General features: G+C 45.4%; 2 protein-coding genes across 2 annotated transcripts in view; one reads left to right on the top strand and one right to left on the bottom strand.

Moving 5' to 3' along the window:
- The window catches only part of LOC309543141 (uncharacterized protein), a gene marked incomplete at its 3' end in the record, with an annotated part of 1,180,881 nt that overhangs the window by 611,452 nt on the left and 554,839 nt on the right, over positions 1-14,590 (bottom strand). The window lies entirely within an intron of this gene.
- The window catches only part of LOC309543144 (NACHT, LRR and PYD domains-containing protein 12-like), a 46,889-nt gene that overhangs the window by 29,780 nt on the left and 2,519 nt on the right, over positions 1-14,590 (top strand). Inside the window, exons 8-10 of the mRNA XM_082242525.1 lie at positions 1,092-1,256; positions 9,371-9,535; positions 10,509-10,673. Of these exons, the coding sequence (XP_082098651.1) occupies positions 1,092-1,256; positions 9,371-9,535; positions 10,509-10,673 (495 nt within the window). The remainder of the gene's footprint in view (positions 1-1,091; positions 1,257-9,370; positions 9,536-10,508; positions 10,674-14,590) is intronic.

Here is a 14,590-nt window from a genome sequence, read left to right as displayed (position 1 = left end):
TTTTGCTGTTGCCCAGCTGGTTTCCTTCCTTTGGTAAGGTTCCTTCTTTGATGTGGAGACTGCGTTGCCTTTCGGCGCGGATGCGTTTCCCACCCCTCATGTTTGCACTGCTTTGGGACGTCCCCATATGTGACGAATATGAAGAGGCGGCGACTGTCGGAGGACGTAAGAGAAAACGGAATTTTTGTAAAATCTTACCTGTAAAATTCCTTTCTCTGAGTCCTCCGACAGTCGCCGCCCCCGCCCCTCTTTTGGGGTTTGAATGTATACTCTACTGCTATTCCACTAAAACTGAGATATGGTTGCAGGAAGTAGGAGGGTATTGACTGAGGGGACCACCCCTTGAGGGTGGGATATGTTAAAGCTTTATTGTTAACATATTCTGTTGCCTAGCTACTCCTTCGGAGCAAAGTCTAATACCCCATATGTGACGAATATGAAGAGGCGGCGACTGTCGGAGGACTCAGAGAAAGGAATTTTACAGGTAAGATTTTACAAAAATTCCGTTTTTTTACTATTATGAACTCTAATTACTCTAATGAACTATTTTTCAGATATTAATGAGAAGTCCTGTATATTCCTACAACTTTCCAGAGCTTGCAAGCAGTGACTGGGGAGACAAACCATGCAGGATACATATAAAAAAAAAAAAAAAAAAAGATCTATTTATTTCTTTATTGTGTTTAACGATTGTTGTTTTTCCCCAGAGGTTATCCCCCTCTGCAGGGTGTTTATTGCTAGGTTCTCCTGTCTAATCACTAGCAATGCTGATTGAGATCTCACACTGTCTGCTGATACCATTCATGCTCCATACACAAGGAGATTATAGCATAATACGAGTCATGTCAGTGGTATTCTGTGCTCATCCTGTGTATGGAGAAATCACCATCTCTACACATGGAGGACAATATTGGGGGTCTACTCCATTATAACATTTTTTATAAAATTTGATTTCCTGGAGTTTTATAAAGTGATCTAATATAAAGGATTCCAATAAAGAGAAATGAGTTCCATGTATCTACAGAATAGTTACATTCATTCCTGGGGAGAAATTAATTTTCTTCTGGTAATATTCTTCTCTTCTTCTACAGATTGGATAATAATCACCTGACAGACAGTTCCTGCCCCCACCTGGCATCTGGAATAAGAAATAACCAGACCCTGAGGACACTGGACCTCACTGGGAACAATCTGGAGGGTCCTCATTTCAGGCATCTGATGGAAGCTCTGACAACAAGTCTAGTAGAGATATTACAGTGAGTATAACAGGACTGACTGAGACAATATTATTCTGGAACAGTTCACACCACATGCACTGCAGTGATTTCTTTCTTCATCATAAAAGCATTGAAAGTAGGTTATATGGGTTCACACCACTCAGTGTGTGTTTCAGTGCTTTTCCATTCCAGAACAAAAAGTACACCATGCTGCTTTTTTCCTGCACAGAACTGTACTGGAATGCGCTAAAAAGCATTAAAAAAACATGTGAAAAAATGCAAAAAGAAATCTGTAGTGCATCCAGAAATGCTTAAAAAAAGCATTGAAAATTCTCTGAAATGCTTCAAAAAAAAGTGTAAAATATCAGCTAGCAGAGAGGAAGCTCACACACTGCCAACACTGCAATTTCATAGTAATAAAGCAAGTGTCCATTATAAAAAGTCCAAATGTGTAGATGGGGTTACTTCAGGGTTGACTTACTAAAGGAAATAGACTGTGTACTTTGCAAGTGCAGTTCTTCCAGCGCTTAGTAAATGAGCAGACGCTCTGCAGACTTCCATCATCCAATCAGGTGCAAGCAAAAATGCTGTTTGTTTTTTCTCTTTCACTCATTGACGGACACAGCTCCTGAATCTTCTTAACCATTCGGTTATACTGCTCCCTACTAGGCAGGAAAAAACGTGACCACGCCTATTGGGCAGTCCCAGGGGGTATACTCCCACTCTCAGCTATATTCACTGTTTTTTTTTCTGCCTAGTCAGGAGTAAGGACCTAGTTCCTTGCTGGGATCTCTGGTCCTAGCATTTTTTCCTATTTTGTGTTTTTCTGTTCCTGTGAGAACTACAATCAACTGCCGTACTTGATATCTACTAGATCCAGAGGGTCCCCCCAGTCTTGCCAGCAGGCAAAGTCTCTGCGCTAGATCAGCCGCGACATAGACCCACTGTCGGGGGCTGGCCTGCGAGTTAAACCTCTCGCGAGGGGCAATTTCGACCTGATCTCGGCCTGAGTCGCAGCGTTCCTCCTTGTCGACAGCACTCCCATTCCGGTGGAGAGGTGATCTGTCTGGAACGGTGCCCACCTGGTTCCTGGTGTAGTAAATAGTTGTCCCCCCTCTTCCTCTGGAGGCCTCTGGGGTGGACGTGGGCCCCTCCCTGGGACAGTCAGACTGCCGGTTTCCCCTTCTTCCTATACAGTGCCCCCCCAAATTTCGGGTCCCCTGTGGACTATTCCTCATCTGCCTACAACCCCCCCCCCCCCCCCACCATGGGATGGCCATACCTTCTCAGGTCCCCCAGGGGCGTGCAGTTTTGAGGAGGCTTTCCATTTAGGGGCTCCTGCCAGGGCCCCCCTTCCTGCTGAGTTCGTCCTTTTTGGGATCCCTTGGGGCCCCGGGAGCCACCATTTTGTTGTCGCCCTGGCTGGCCATGTATTGGCAGCCATGTTTTTGTTGTCAGGCGGCCATTTTCCTGTGGTTTATCATTGAAAATAGTGGTTGTGGCCATGTTTTTGGAGCCATATGGGTGGTGAATTTGGCGTTGGGTGGCCCTCCTTATCCCCTCGTCCTGACTGCTGGATCTTCCTGATCGCCGCATGGTGGGCAGTAACTTGGTGCTCTTTCAGTGCCTGGTCGGTGGTAGTGAGTCCTTGCGGGTGTTCTGTTATCTCCCTCTCTCTGCTGTAGCAGCGGTAGTGTCTGTTCTTGGGCCTGTGGTACCACCAGCGCGGCGGGGGCGGGGGGGGTTCAGAGCAGTGTTATTCCCTTTTCTGTGTTGGTCCCCCGGTTAACTCATGGAGTCCCTGGAGCACATTTCGCCACCTGATACCCTTTCAGAAGCCGCGGGCCCTCTGGGTCCGAACAATCCCTGACTGCACTGACGGCAGTCCTGGAGTTTTTAGTGTCCAAAATAGACTTGGTCCTGGGCAAAAAACACCCCCCCCCCCGCCTTCACCTGCTTCATCTGTCTCATCCAATCTTGAATCTGATTCGGCCGCCGCGGACGCAAGTCACCCTGCAGGGTCTACATTCACGCACCCTGAGTGCTCTGATAGCGAGGATGATTCCTTTACTGCCACAGCCACGCATCAAAAGGCGCTGGTGGATGCACTGATTGTATCAGTGCGGGAAAATTTAAAGATGGAGGACGTGGCTGCTGCTGCATTGGAGGCACCGGTCCCTTTTGGTACCTGCAGATCCACCAAATCGTCAAAGGTGTTCACGCTTACTTCGACAAAATTTTCGCAAATCAGTGGGGTTGCCCAAAACGCACTCTAGTGGTCCCTATGCGTTTTGCAAGGCGTTATCCCTTTGAGGATTCCCTGCTAAAAGAGTGGACGGTCCCACCTGTAGTGGACTGTCCAGTTTCCAGGCTGAATAAATACACTTTATTTCAAGTGGAGTCCCCAGCATTTTAAGATCCTTTTGACAATAGAGCCATAGGTTTACTGTGACCGGCTTGGTCCTTAGGCTGATATTTACCATTGCCCTGGTGTCCCTGAGTCTGTTGGAGTGGGCTTAAGTTTTACGCCGGGACCTGGAGGGGGAACAATTTCCTCCTGCCTTTGCAGAGCTGGCGGACCAGTTGGTCCAGGGGCTGCAGTTTATCTGTGATGCCTCACTGGATGAGGATTCCTTATTTTCTAGGCTGTCTGTGTCAACAGTGGTTTTTCGGCGCATGACCTGGCTGAAATGCTTGTCTGCGGACCAGACTTCAAAAAAGGCCTTATCTGAACTTCCCTTTGTAGGGGATCCCCTGTTTGGATCTTCCCCGGATGACATCATTAAGGGTCTTACAGGGGGGAAGAGTACTCTTCTTCCACAGGCTACCAAGGACAAGGAGCCTTGTCGCAGACATGGTCCCTTTTTCTCAGCTCCTAAGCGGCCCTTTCGTCCCTCAGGATCTCAAGACAAAGGATCTAAGTCTTTCAGGACCTCCTCTGGAGGTTTCAAGAGGACTTGGTCTGGTAAGTCACGAGCGAGTTCTTCCAGACCTGCAGAAAAGTTCTCTTCTGCCTGAAGGGGCTCCCTCACCTGTGTCTAGGGTGGGGCACGTCTTTGCTTCTTTCCGGACCTGTGGACCTCCCTGATTCAAGACAAGTGGGTCCAAGAGCTGATTCTGTCTGGCTACAAGATTGAGTTTCGGTCTTATCCTCCAGAGAGGTTCTTTCCCTTCAACCTGCATTTGTCCCCTGACCGCTTATGGGGTCTCTTTGGTTCAGTGCAAGACGTGTTACTACAAGGGGTGATTGTCTTGGTTCCAAATTCAGAACGCTTTCCAAGGGTCTTATAATTATTCAAACCTGGTTACAGTCCCCAAGAAGGAAGGCAAGGTATGTCCAATCCTGGACCTTAAGGCTCTAAATCACTTTGTACGGGTACAGAGGTTCCGAATGGAGTCCATTCGTACGATAGTGGCATCCCTACTTCAAGGGGATCTTCTTGCTTCTATCGTCATCAAGGACGCTTACCTTCATTTTCCAATATATGCCGGTCACCAGCACTTCCTTCGCTTTGCCGTAGGAGGAGCATTATCAATTTATGGCGTTACCCTTTGGTCTCGCCTCCGCTCCTCGGGTTTTCACAAAGGTGTTGGCGGATTGCGGTACTGGGGTACCTGGACAATCTTCTTCTGCAAGCAGAGTCTCTGGCTGCTCTGATGGACAATTTGGAGATCACTATGCAAACTCTGCAGGAGTTCGGTTGGATTCTGAATCTCCAGAAATCTGCTCTAGTTCCGTCCACCAATTTGGACTATCTGGGTTTGACTCTTAGCTCTGCCTCAGCCAGGGTGGTTCTTCCTCTGGTCAAGCTCCAGAAGCTGCAGGATGCAGGTATTTGTTGTCCAGCAGTTGGTCATCTCTTGGGACTTGAATGCGGGTGCTGGGCCTGATGGTGTCTACCTTCAAGGTGGTTCCATTTGCACAGTCCCAAACGGGATCTCTGCAAAGAGAGATTCTTGCCAAATGGGACAAGCATCCACAGCCTCTGGACAATCTGATCCTGTTGAGCTGGGGTACGAGAGGGTCCCTGATCTGGTGGCTTCACTCTCTGGCACTTCGACAGGGCAAATCTTTCCTTCCCCCCTGTGCTAGACGGTGGTCACCACAGATGCCAGTCTGTCCGGGTGGGGAGGCGTTCTCGGCACAGATTGTGCTCAAGGGGGTCTGGATACTGGAACACCGGGCGATCAGACTTTGTCTGGATCATTGGACAAATCGTCTTTAAGGGTGTCTGGTAAGGATTCAATCGGACAATGCCACGGCCATGGCTTATGTCAATAACCAAGGGGGCACAAGAAGTGTCCTGGCGGTTTGGGAAGTAGTCGGCATTCTAAGGTGGACAGAACTCTTCGCTCCAGCCCTCTCTGCTTTACACATTCCAGGGGTGGAAAATTGGCAGGTGGATTACCTCAGTCTGGAGAGGAAACACAAGCATCACCATCTGAGTGTAGCACATCAAGCAATTTATTAGACAAGGTATACAGGTACTCACAATTAAGTATGAGTTGAAGCATGTATGGCACTGTGAAGCACATTCATGATGTGTATTTCCGGGTGTAGGTGGGTTGCCAAGGTGACGCGTTTACAGAGCGTGTGCTCCTTCTTCAGTTCTATCTGTGCCATGTCCATAGCGGCCTTAAATAAGGCTGAAGTGGCAATCACTGGAGCGGCATCCACTGGGTCCTAAAGAACCAGACTCACAGTGGCCTTCTCCAGTGCACAGATAGGCCGGAAGAAGGAGCGCATGTTCCGTAAACACGTCACCTTGGCAACCCCCCTGCACCCAGAAGTACACATCACGGATAGCCGCAGAGACTCAGTGCTGACCAGTGGAAGTACCTACAGCCATCGGATACATCCACGCCAGCCGCAGCCGCAGATGCCGTCTTGATGTATCCCTTCCCACAGGGAGATTTGCTTCACAGTGCTATACATGCTTCAACTCATACTTAATTGTGAGCACCTGTATATCTTGTCTAATAAATTGCTTGATGTGCTACGCTCAGATGGCGCTTGTGTTTCCTCTCCAGTAACCCTCAAACCCCTTCTTGCTTGAATACTGAGCAGCCGTTTAAAGGAGCCAGCACAGAAACATCATCAACAACATAATTTGAACTTTTTTTTACAACTCTTATTGTAATTTTTAATTCCCCCATTACACCACATCATCCATGGGATGAAGCCTATTCCATGTTCTTTGCGCCAAGATGATGTCCCATGGATTACCTCAGTCGACAGGCTTTGGACCAGGGAAAATGGTCACTTCATCCGGAGGTGTTTCATCAAATGTGTCTCCAGTTAGGAACTCCTGAGGTGGACCTGTTGGCCTCTCGCTTCAACAGGAAGGTACAGAGGTTTGTGGCACAGTCTTGGGATCCTCTGCCTGACACCACAAATGCACTGGTGGCTCCTTGGGGTCAGTATCGTCTGGTTTATGCCTTCCCCCTCTCGAACTGCTGCCAAGACTCCTGTACAGGATCGAGGCAGAAGGGATTCCGGTCATTCTAGTGGCTCCAGACTGGCTTCACTGGTCTTGGTATGCAGATCTGGCACGAATGGTCGCCGACGCTCCTTGGAAGCTTCCTCTCTGGGGAAGATCTGCTGTCACAAGGGCAAATCTTCCATCCTGCTTTAGTTACTGGCTTTAACGGCTTGGCTGTTGAAAGCCAGGTGCTGAAGGATAGAGGTTTGTCTGATTCTGTAATTCCTACACTGTTAAAGGCTAGAGAATCTACCTCTAGGATGATTTATCATCATACTTGGAAGACGCACATTGCATGGCGTGAGTCTCTTGGGGTTCACCCTCGCTCCTTTTCGGTGGCTTGGATTTTGGCCTTCTTCCAATGAGGGGTTGAGCAGGGTCTGGCCTTGGTTTCAATCAAGGGCCAGGTTTCAGCCTTAGCGGTCTTCTTTCAATGTCCTTTGGCTATGCATTCCCTGGTTTGAACCTTCATTCAGGGAGTTTGCCACTTGGCTCCCCCAGTGCGGTCTCCATTGCCGCCGTGGGACCTCAACTTGGGGCTGTCAGTTCTCCAGAAACCTCCTTTCAAAAATATTAGAGAGATTCCCCTGCTTACGTTGTCCCAGAAGGCGGCCTTTTTGGTGGCTATTACTTCTGCGCGCAGGGTGTCGGAGCTGGCGGCGCTGTCCTGTCATTCCCCTTACCTAGTGGTTCACAGAGTGGTGCTTCACCCTTGTCAGTCGTTCCTTGCTAAGGTTGTTTCTGATATCCATCTGAATGAAGACATTGTGTTGCTTTCGCTATTTCCTAAGCCTTAACATCCTAAGGAAATTGCTTTGCATTCTTTGGATGTGGTTTGGGCAATTAGGGTGTACCTAGCGGCTACGGAGTCTTTAAGGAAATCAGACTCACTATTTGTCCTCCCAAATGGACCTTGGAAAGGGTTGGCTGCGTCTGCTGCAACCATTTCCAGAGGGATCAGACAGACAGTGGTTCAGGCCTATTCAATCAAGGGTCAGGTTCCTCCTTTCCCTGTTAAGGCGCACTCTACTTGGGCGATTAGTGCCTCCTGGGCCATCCGTCATCAGGCGTCAGTGATGCAGGTTTGCAAGGCGGCCATCTGGTCATCTGTGCACACTTCCACAAAATGATATAAAGTGGATGTTTGGTATCTGCGGATGCCTCCTTTGACCGCAAGGTTTTGCAGGCTGCTGTTTAGAGGACCTGGTCCTCTTGGAGGGTGTATTGTTTTTGGCAGGTGAACTCCAGTTGTTCCTGGTTGAGCTTCATGTTACCTGGTTGGCCATGGTTTAGCCCTGGGAATTTTTTCTGCTGTTTTTCCCACCCCTTATGTTTAAACACTGCTTTGGGACGCCCCGATGGTTAAGAAGAATCAGGAGCTGTGTTTGTCAATGAACGAAAGAGAAAATGGGATTTTTTACTTACTGTAAAATCCTTTTCTCTGATGTTCATTGACAGACAGAGCACCCAGCCCTCTATGGAGTTGGGTTGTTTTCTTCTGACACTGCTTGTAAAAAAACTGAGTGTCTATAGCTGAGAGTGGGAGTATACCCCCTGGGACTGCCCCATACACGTGGTCAAGTTTTTTTTCTGCCTAGTGTCCTACTCCTGTAGGGGGCAGTATAACCCGATGGTTAAGAAGATTCAGGAGCTGTGTCCGTCAATGAACATCAGAGAAATGGATTTTACGGGAAGTCATATATCCCATTCTTCCTTGCATGCGATTGGGTGTTCATTGCAAAGTGAAGCTTTACCTCATTTACTAAGCTTTGGAGCAACCACACTTGCAATGTGCACAGTCTATTTCCTTTAGAAAATCCATCCCGCAGTAACCCCATATACACATTTGGACTTTTTATAATGGACACTTGCTTTATTACTATGAAATTACATTTATAGTTTTATGAGATTGAATTTGTACTATTGCACTTTGAGATTCAAAATATTTTTACTTATTTGAGTTTTTTTTTTTTTTTTAGATCACACCCCTGGAGGGTGTTTATTGATCCTTGTATTGCCATACACTTGTACACACTTTTGATTATTATATTTTTTCTGAATGTTTCATTTGGTGGGGTTACATTTCTGGAGGGTTTTTACATTTTTGTATAGTAACTATTAATATATGCACTGATTGTTGTGTTTACATGAACTATCTGCCACTGATTACTCATCCATAGCTTTATTGTGTTCAGCAATTGTTGTTTTTCCCAAGAGGTTATCACCCCTGCAGGGTGTTTATTGCTAGGTTCTCATTATTTGTTGTAGTCGTAGTCAGCAGTGCAGCACCAATTCATTTGTCAAAAATATCAGATAAAAATCATCCCGTCCAATCACTAGCAATGCTGATTCCAGCCTCGAACTGTCTGCTGATACCATTCATGTTCCATACACAAGGAGATTATAGCACAATACGAGTCATGTCAGTGGTATTCTGTGTTCATCCTGTGTATGGAGAAATCACCGTCTCTACACATGGAGGATAATATTGGGGGGTCTACTCCATTATAACATTTTTCTTATGAAATTCTATTTCCTGGAGTTTTATAAAGTGATCTAATATAAATGATTCCAATAAAGAGAAATGAGTTCCATGTATGTAGAGAATAGATACATTCATTCCTGGGGGAGAATTTATTTTTCTTCTGATAACATTCTTCTCTTCTACAGATTGTCCTCTAATAACCTGACAGACAGTTCCTGCCCCCACCTGGCATCTGGAATAAGAAATAACCAGACACTGAGGACATTGGGCCTGGGTGGGAACAATCTGGAGGGTCCTCATTTTAGGGATCTGATGGAAGCTTTGACAACAAGCCGGATAGAGATATTACAGTGAGTATAACAGGACTGACTAAACAAAATAATATTCTGGGACAGGTCACACCACATGCACTGCAGTGATTTTTTTTTCTGCATCATAAAAGCATTGAAAGTAGGTTATATGGGTTCCAATGGCATAGTTCACACCAGCGCATGTTACTTTGGATTCAAGTCCATGTCTCCCCAAGACAGTCAGACTCATAGCAGATGCTAATATCATCACCTGTCTTCCAGACATTGTTGAATATGCTAATTTACTCACCTCTTATTTACTGAGGGTTGTACTTTAGGAGCTTGAGGACAGCTAGTTAATTGGCTCAGGTTGATTGAATCATTGTCATCTATTTGTTACTGGTAGAAAAGTAGAATACTGTTTGTGTTGGTTGTCCTTTAGATAATTAGTTCAGGGTAACATTTCCGTTACACTTAATAAATAAGCAGACACTCTTCAGACTTCCATCATCCAATCAGGTGCAAGCAAAAGTGCTTTTTTTATTTCCCTTGCATGTGATTGGGTGTTCTTTACAAAGTGAGTCTTTACCTCATTTACTAAGCTCTGCAACCCCAAAGTAACCCCATCTACACATTTGGACTTTTTATAATGGACACTTGCTTTATTACAATGAAATTACATTTATAGTTTGATGAGATTGAATTTGAACTATTACACTTTTTGAGATTTAAAATATTTTTATTTGAGTTTATTTTTGGAGATCACCCCTGGAGGGTGTTTTATTGTACCTATTATTGCCATACACTTGTATGCCCTTTTTGATTATACGTTTGCTGCATGTTTCATTTATTGGGGGTCTACTCCATTATACATTTTTTCTTATAAAATTTTATTTCCTGGAGATTATAAAGTGATCTAATCTAAATGATTCCAATAAAGAGAAATTAGTTCCATGTATGTAGAGAATAGTTACATTCATTCCTGGGGGAGAAATTAATTTTCTTCTCGTAACATTCTTCTCTTCTTCTACAGATTGGCTGGTAATCGCCTGACAGACAGTTCCTGCCCCCACCTGGCATCTGGAATAAGAAAAACCCAGACACTGAGGACACTGATCCTGTCTAGGAACAATCTGGAGGGTCCTCATTTTAGGGATGTGATGGAAGCTCTGACAACAAGCCGGATAGAGGAATTACAGTGAGTATAACAGGACTATAAAACAGCCACCAGGTGTCTCCAACCAAGTGTGAATCTTCTTATAAATTCCACCATAAATAAGTTAATATTCTGGTGTCTTCTTTTACCAACATTAAGGTACACATCCTACTCACCAGAACTAAATGACCCCCATTAAAGGCAGTCATACAAGGCACATAAGGGATACCACTTTCATTGGTCCTTATACCAGATACAGGGGTCAATCGCAATAGCCACCAGTGTTTAATGGACCCTCGTGATTCCAATTCGTATGGGAAAGGAAAAGATGCCTCTCATAGTGCAGTATATCAAATTTAATAAACTAAAATGAAACCAAAAATGAAATCAAGTAAGACCTGGTAAAATGGTAGGGTTGCTGGTTTGCATTTCACCTGCACTCCAAAAATGGCAAAAGTAACGTGTCACGCAAGGCCCACTTAACCCGTTTCATCAGCAACGTCTGACGTCCTCAGGGTCATATGATCGGACACAACGCTTCCTTATTTATATACTACTGCCATTTTCAGATAACCAATCTGATTCAATTCATTCAATACTTTATTAAAAATCAATACAAATAGAAAAAATTGGTGCCTCCTATGCGCATCTATTATTTAATTCACCCTGTAGCTGCCATCAATTCTTGGAACTTCCAAAAATAAATGCTAATAGTGTAAATTTGAGGAGCTACTCTAAATAGTGATAACAATAATGGTGCTCACTTTTGTGTTTAGTGCGTGTGCATAATTCCCTCAAATGTCCAAATGCCAATGTCCTCCTAAATATGTGACATCAATTCAAATACACAAACAGTGAATACTGTAATATATGAAATCAAAATACAGATGAAATTAAAAATAAACAGTAAAGATAAGCAATTTTTCTAAACACATAAATGGGTATCTTCTACACCCCGTGCTTGATTGTGCTTTGATAATTCCGTCTCGGGGGTGTTGCTAGCCAGCAAGATGGCCTGCCGCATGTGATCAGAGCTCCGTCGGCCTACACGAGAGCTCCGTCTTTATCCTGAATACTTACCCCTGTTCCGAATACTCTGAACAGCTCTTTGGAGAGCCTATGCACCCGGCTGACGACATGAGCAAGGAGTCAAGTAAGGACTGTCCTTCCACAGCATCGGAACGCCTGAAAGGATTGCTCCTTCTGAGTAGCAGGAAGGGGGCTGTAGCCCGCCACACATGTGGAGCTGTGGGCGGCGGTACGCTGCCTAATGTTCCGATGGAGAAGCCAGCAAAGATCTCACTGGAACAGGTAAACTCCCAGCTTATGTCTGCTATAACTGCTTGTAGTACTTTGTTGACTGGTAAAATGGAGGAACTCAGAGTGGATATAGGCCTGCTGCGGCAGGATGTGCAAGCTATCAGGGAACGGGTTACCGAAGCCAAAAATAGGATTTCCACATTAGAGGATGATCTTTCCCCTCTCCCTAATCGGATTTTGGCGGTTGAAAAGCAAGTGTCACTCTGGAACCAAAAAGCTGATGACCTAGAGAATAGACTAAGAAGTAACAACATTAGATTTGTTGGCTTACCGGAACGGGCTGAGGGAAAAAAACCCTGGGGATTTTGTGGAAACATGGATTAAAACTTTATTCCCTGAGACTGTTTTTTCTGCAGCATTTGCAGTGGAGAGGGCTCATAGAATACCTGCAAAATCTCCAGCTCCTGGTGCCCCACCAAGGCCCTTACTGCCACGTTTCCTAAATTATAAAGACCGAGACCTTATATTGCAGAAAGCCAGACAAAAGGGTCTTATTCAATATGAAAATAAAATGTACAAGTATTTTTTTTTTCCTGATTTTTCAGTAGAATTACAAAAGTTGAGAGCTACCGTTATGGAAGAAAAGAGGAAGTTAAGAGATCGCCATATTATCTACTCTATGGCACATCTTGCGCGGTTGCGTGTGGTGGATGATGGAAAAGTACTTTTCTTTAATACCCCAGGAAAATGTACAGGAATGGCTTTGCTCTAAAGGAACTACACATTGAATTGGAAGAAATGACCAATTCGCTATGACCAGAGATATCTTTCCTAATAAGGCTATCTGTATACTGATGTTTATTTGAAGGTGAAGACGCTGTGGTTGTAGAGTGGGGGGGGGGGGGAGATGGGAAAAGGACTTCAGTGGCAACCTGTGAAGCTCTGGTGAACTCCATGCCCAAGAGGGTTAAGGCAGTGCTGGAAAATAATGGTGGCCACACAAAATATTGACACTTTGGGCCCAATTTGGACATTGTCACTTAGGGGTGTACTCACTTTTGTTGCCAGCAGTTTAGACATTAATGGCTGTGTTGAGTTATTTTGAGGGGACAGCAAATTTACACTGTTATACAAGCTGTACACTCACTACTTTACATTGTAGCAAAGTGTAATTTCTTCAGTGTTGTCACATGAAAAGGTATAATAAAATATTTACACAAATGTGAGGGGTGTACTCACTTTTGTGAGATACTGTATTAGGGAATTATGCACATGCACTAAAGTAAGCACCATTATTGTTATCACTATTTAGAGTAGCTCCTCAAATTTATGCTATTAGATATAATTAATAAGAACTTCATCCGGCACTTCCTGCTTCTTGGAACACATAGAATGATTGCTTGCATTCTAGATGATCTCTCCCGGCTATTGTCACTTCCGGTTGGAAACTTCAGTTTTTTGTCATTTCCAGTTTATCGTCCATTTAATGCGTACCAGCGTCCCTGTGTCCATGCCTCTGAAGAATTCCCATTGGATGAAACATGTCAGGCTGGACGTTATGATGCTGGTACGCAGAGTGCACAGCAGAATCCCCCCTTCAGGGGGGTCCCCTTGCAGAGGGTGCAGCATTGCAGAGGGTGCAGGAAAGATCCTGGCAGCATGCTTCAGAGTTTGTAGCTGATGGTGGCCATTTTCACTTAGTCTGGCTGGTCTCAGGTTGGCAGCCATCTTTGTGTTGTCGGATTATGTCACGGGGGCCATTTTCCCTTAGTCTGGCTGGTCTCTGGTTGGTGGCCATGTTTGCGTAGCCGGATGATGTCATGGGGCCATTTTCCCTTAGTCTGGGAAATGCTGGAGACAACTGAAGCCTCGATTGCCGAAAGCTCCTACTCTTCCTCTTCCTCCTTAGTTTTCTCTTCCTGTATCCGGGACATATGAACAGGGATAGCGTCCATGATGATGCTGGGTTCTAATTCTCGGCACTCTTCCGATCGGTAGGGTGAGTCTTTGGGGGTCACTGTTATCTCTCTCTCTCTGCTGACAGGTACCCTGAGCCTTGAGGGGATCCTTTAGTGGTGCCAAAATATTGTTTTTGTACTGCAAGTTCTTCCTTTACTTATGGAGCCTCAGGGTCACATCTTCCCCACTGACCCCCTCATGGAGGTGGGAGGTCGGAATCCCAGCTTCTCATGGTTGCATTGATGGTGGTCCTGCAGTCCTTAGTGTCTCGGGTGGAAGTGGCGTGTGGGCAAAGGTCCAGGAGGAAGCGTCCCTCTGCCTTCCCCTGCTCAGTCTTTCTCATCTGATTCTGAGCCTGATGCCGCCATGGACACGGCCCGTCCAGAGGGACTTAATATCACACCCCCTGATCCATCTGATAGTGAGGATGATTCCGCTATGGTTGCAGCAGGGAATGAAAAATCGCTGGTAGACACACTTATCACTGTAGTGCGTGAGTATGCGGCTGATGTAGCCACGGACGTGGCTGTGTCGTTTGGTAAGCATAAGTCGCAACCATGATCCCAGTAGAGGAATCCCTGTCCTTTGAAGGAATAGTACAGGCAAGTACAGTAAAAATCATTATTGACATGTAATAATATTTTAAAATCTTTGTACCTTATATTTGTTCAAAAGTGCTCCGGTCACGTGATTTTATTTCCTCAGACCCCTCAGTCTTTTACAGCAGCTGGGCCAATCAC

This window comes from Pelophylax lessonae, assembly GCF_965119305.1.
Source record: "Pelophylax lessonae genome assembly, chromosome: 13".
NCBI classification, from domain to species: Eukaryota; Metazoa; Chordata; class Amphibia; order Anura; family Ranidae; genus Pelophylax; species Pelophylax lessonae.
Note: the sequence above shows the minus strand (reverse complement) of the source record. Positions and strands in the feature narration are given on the sequence as shown.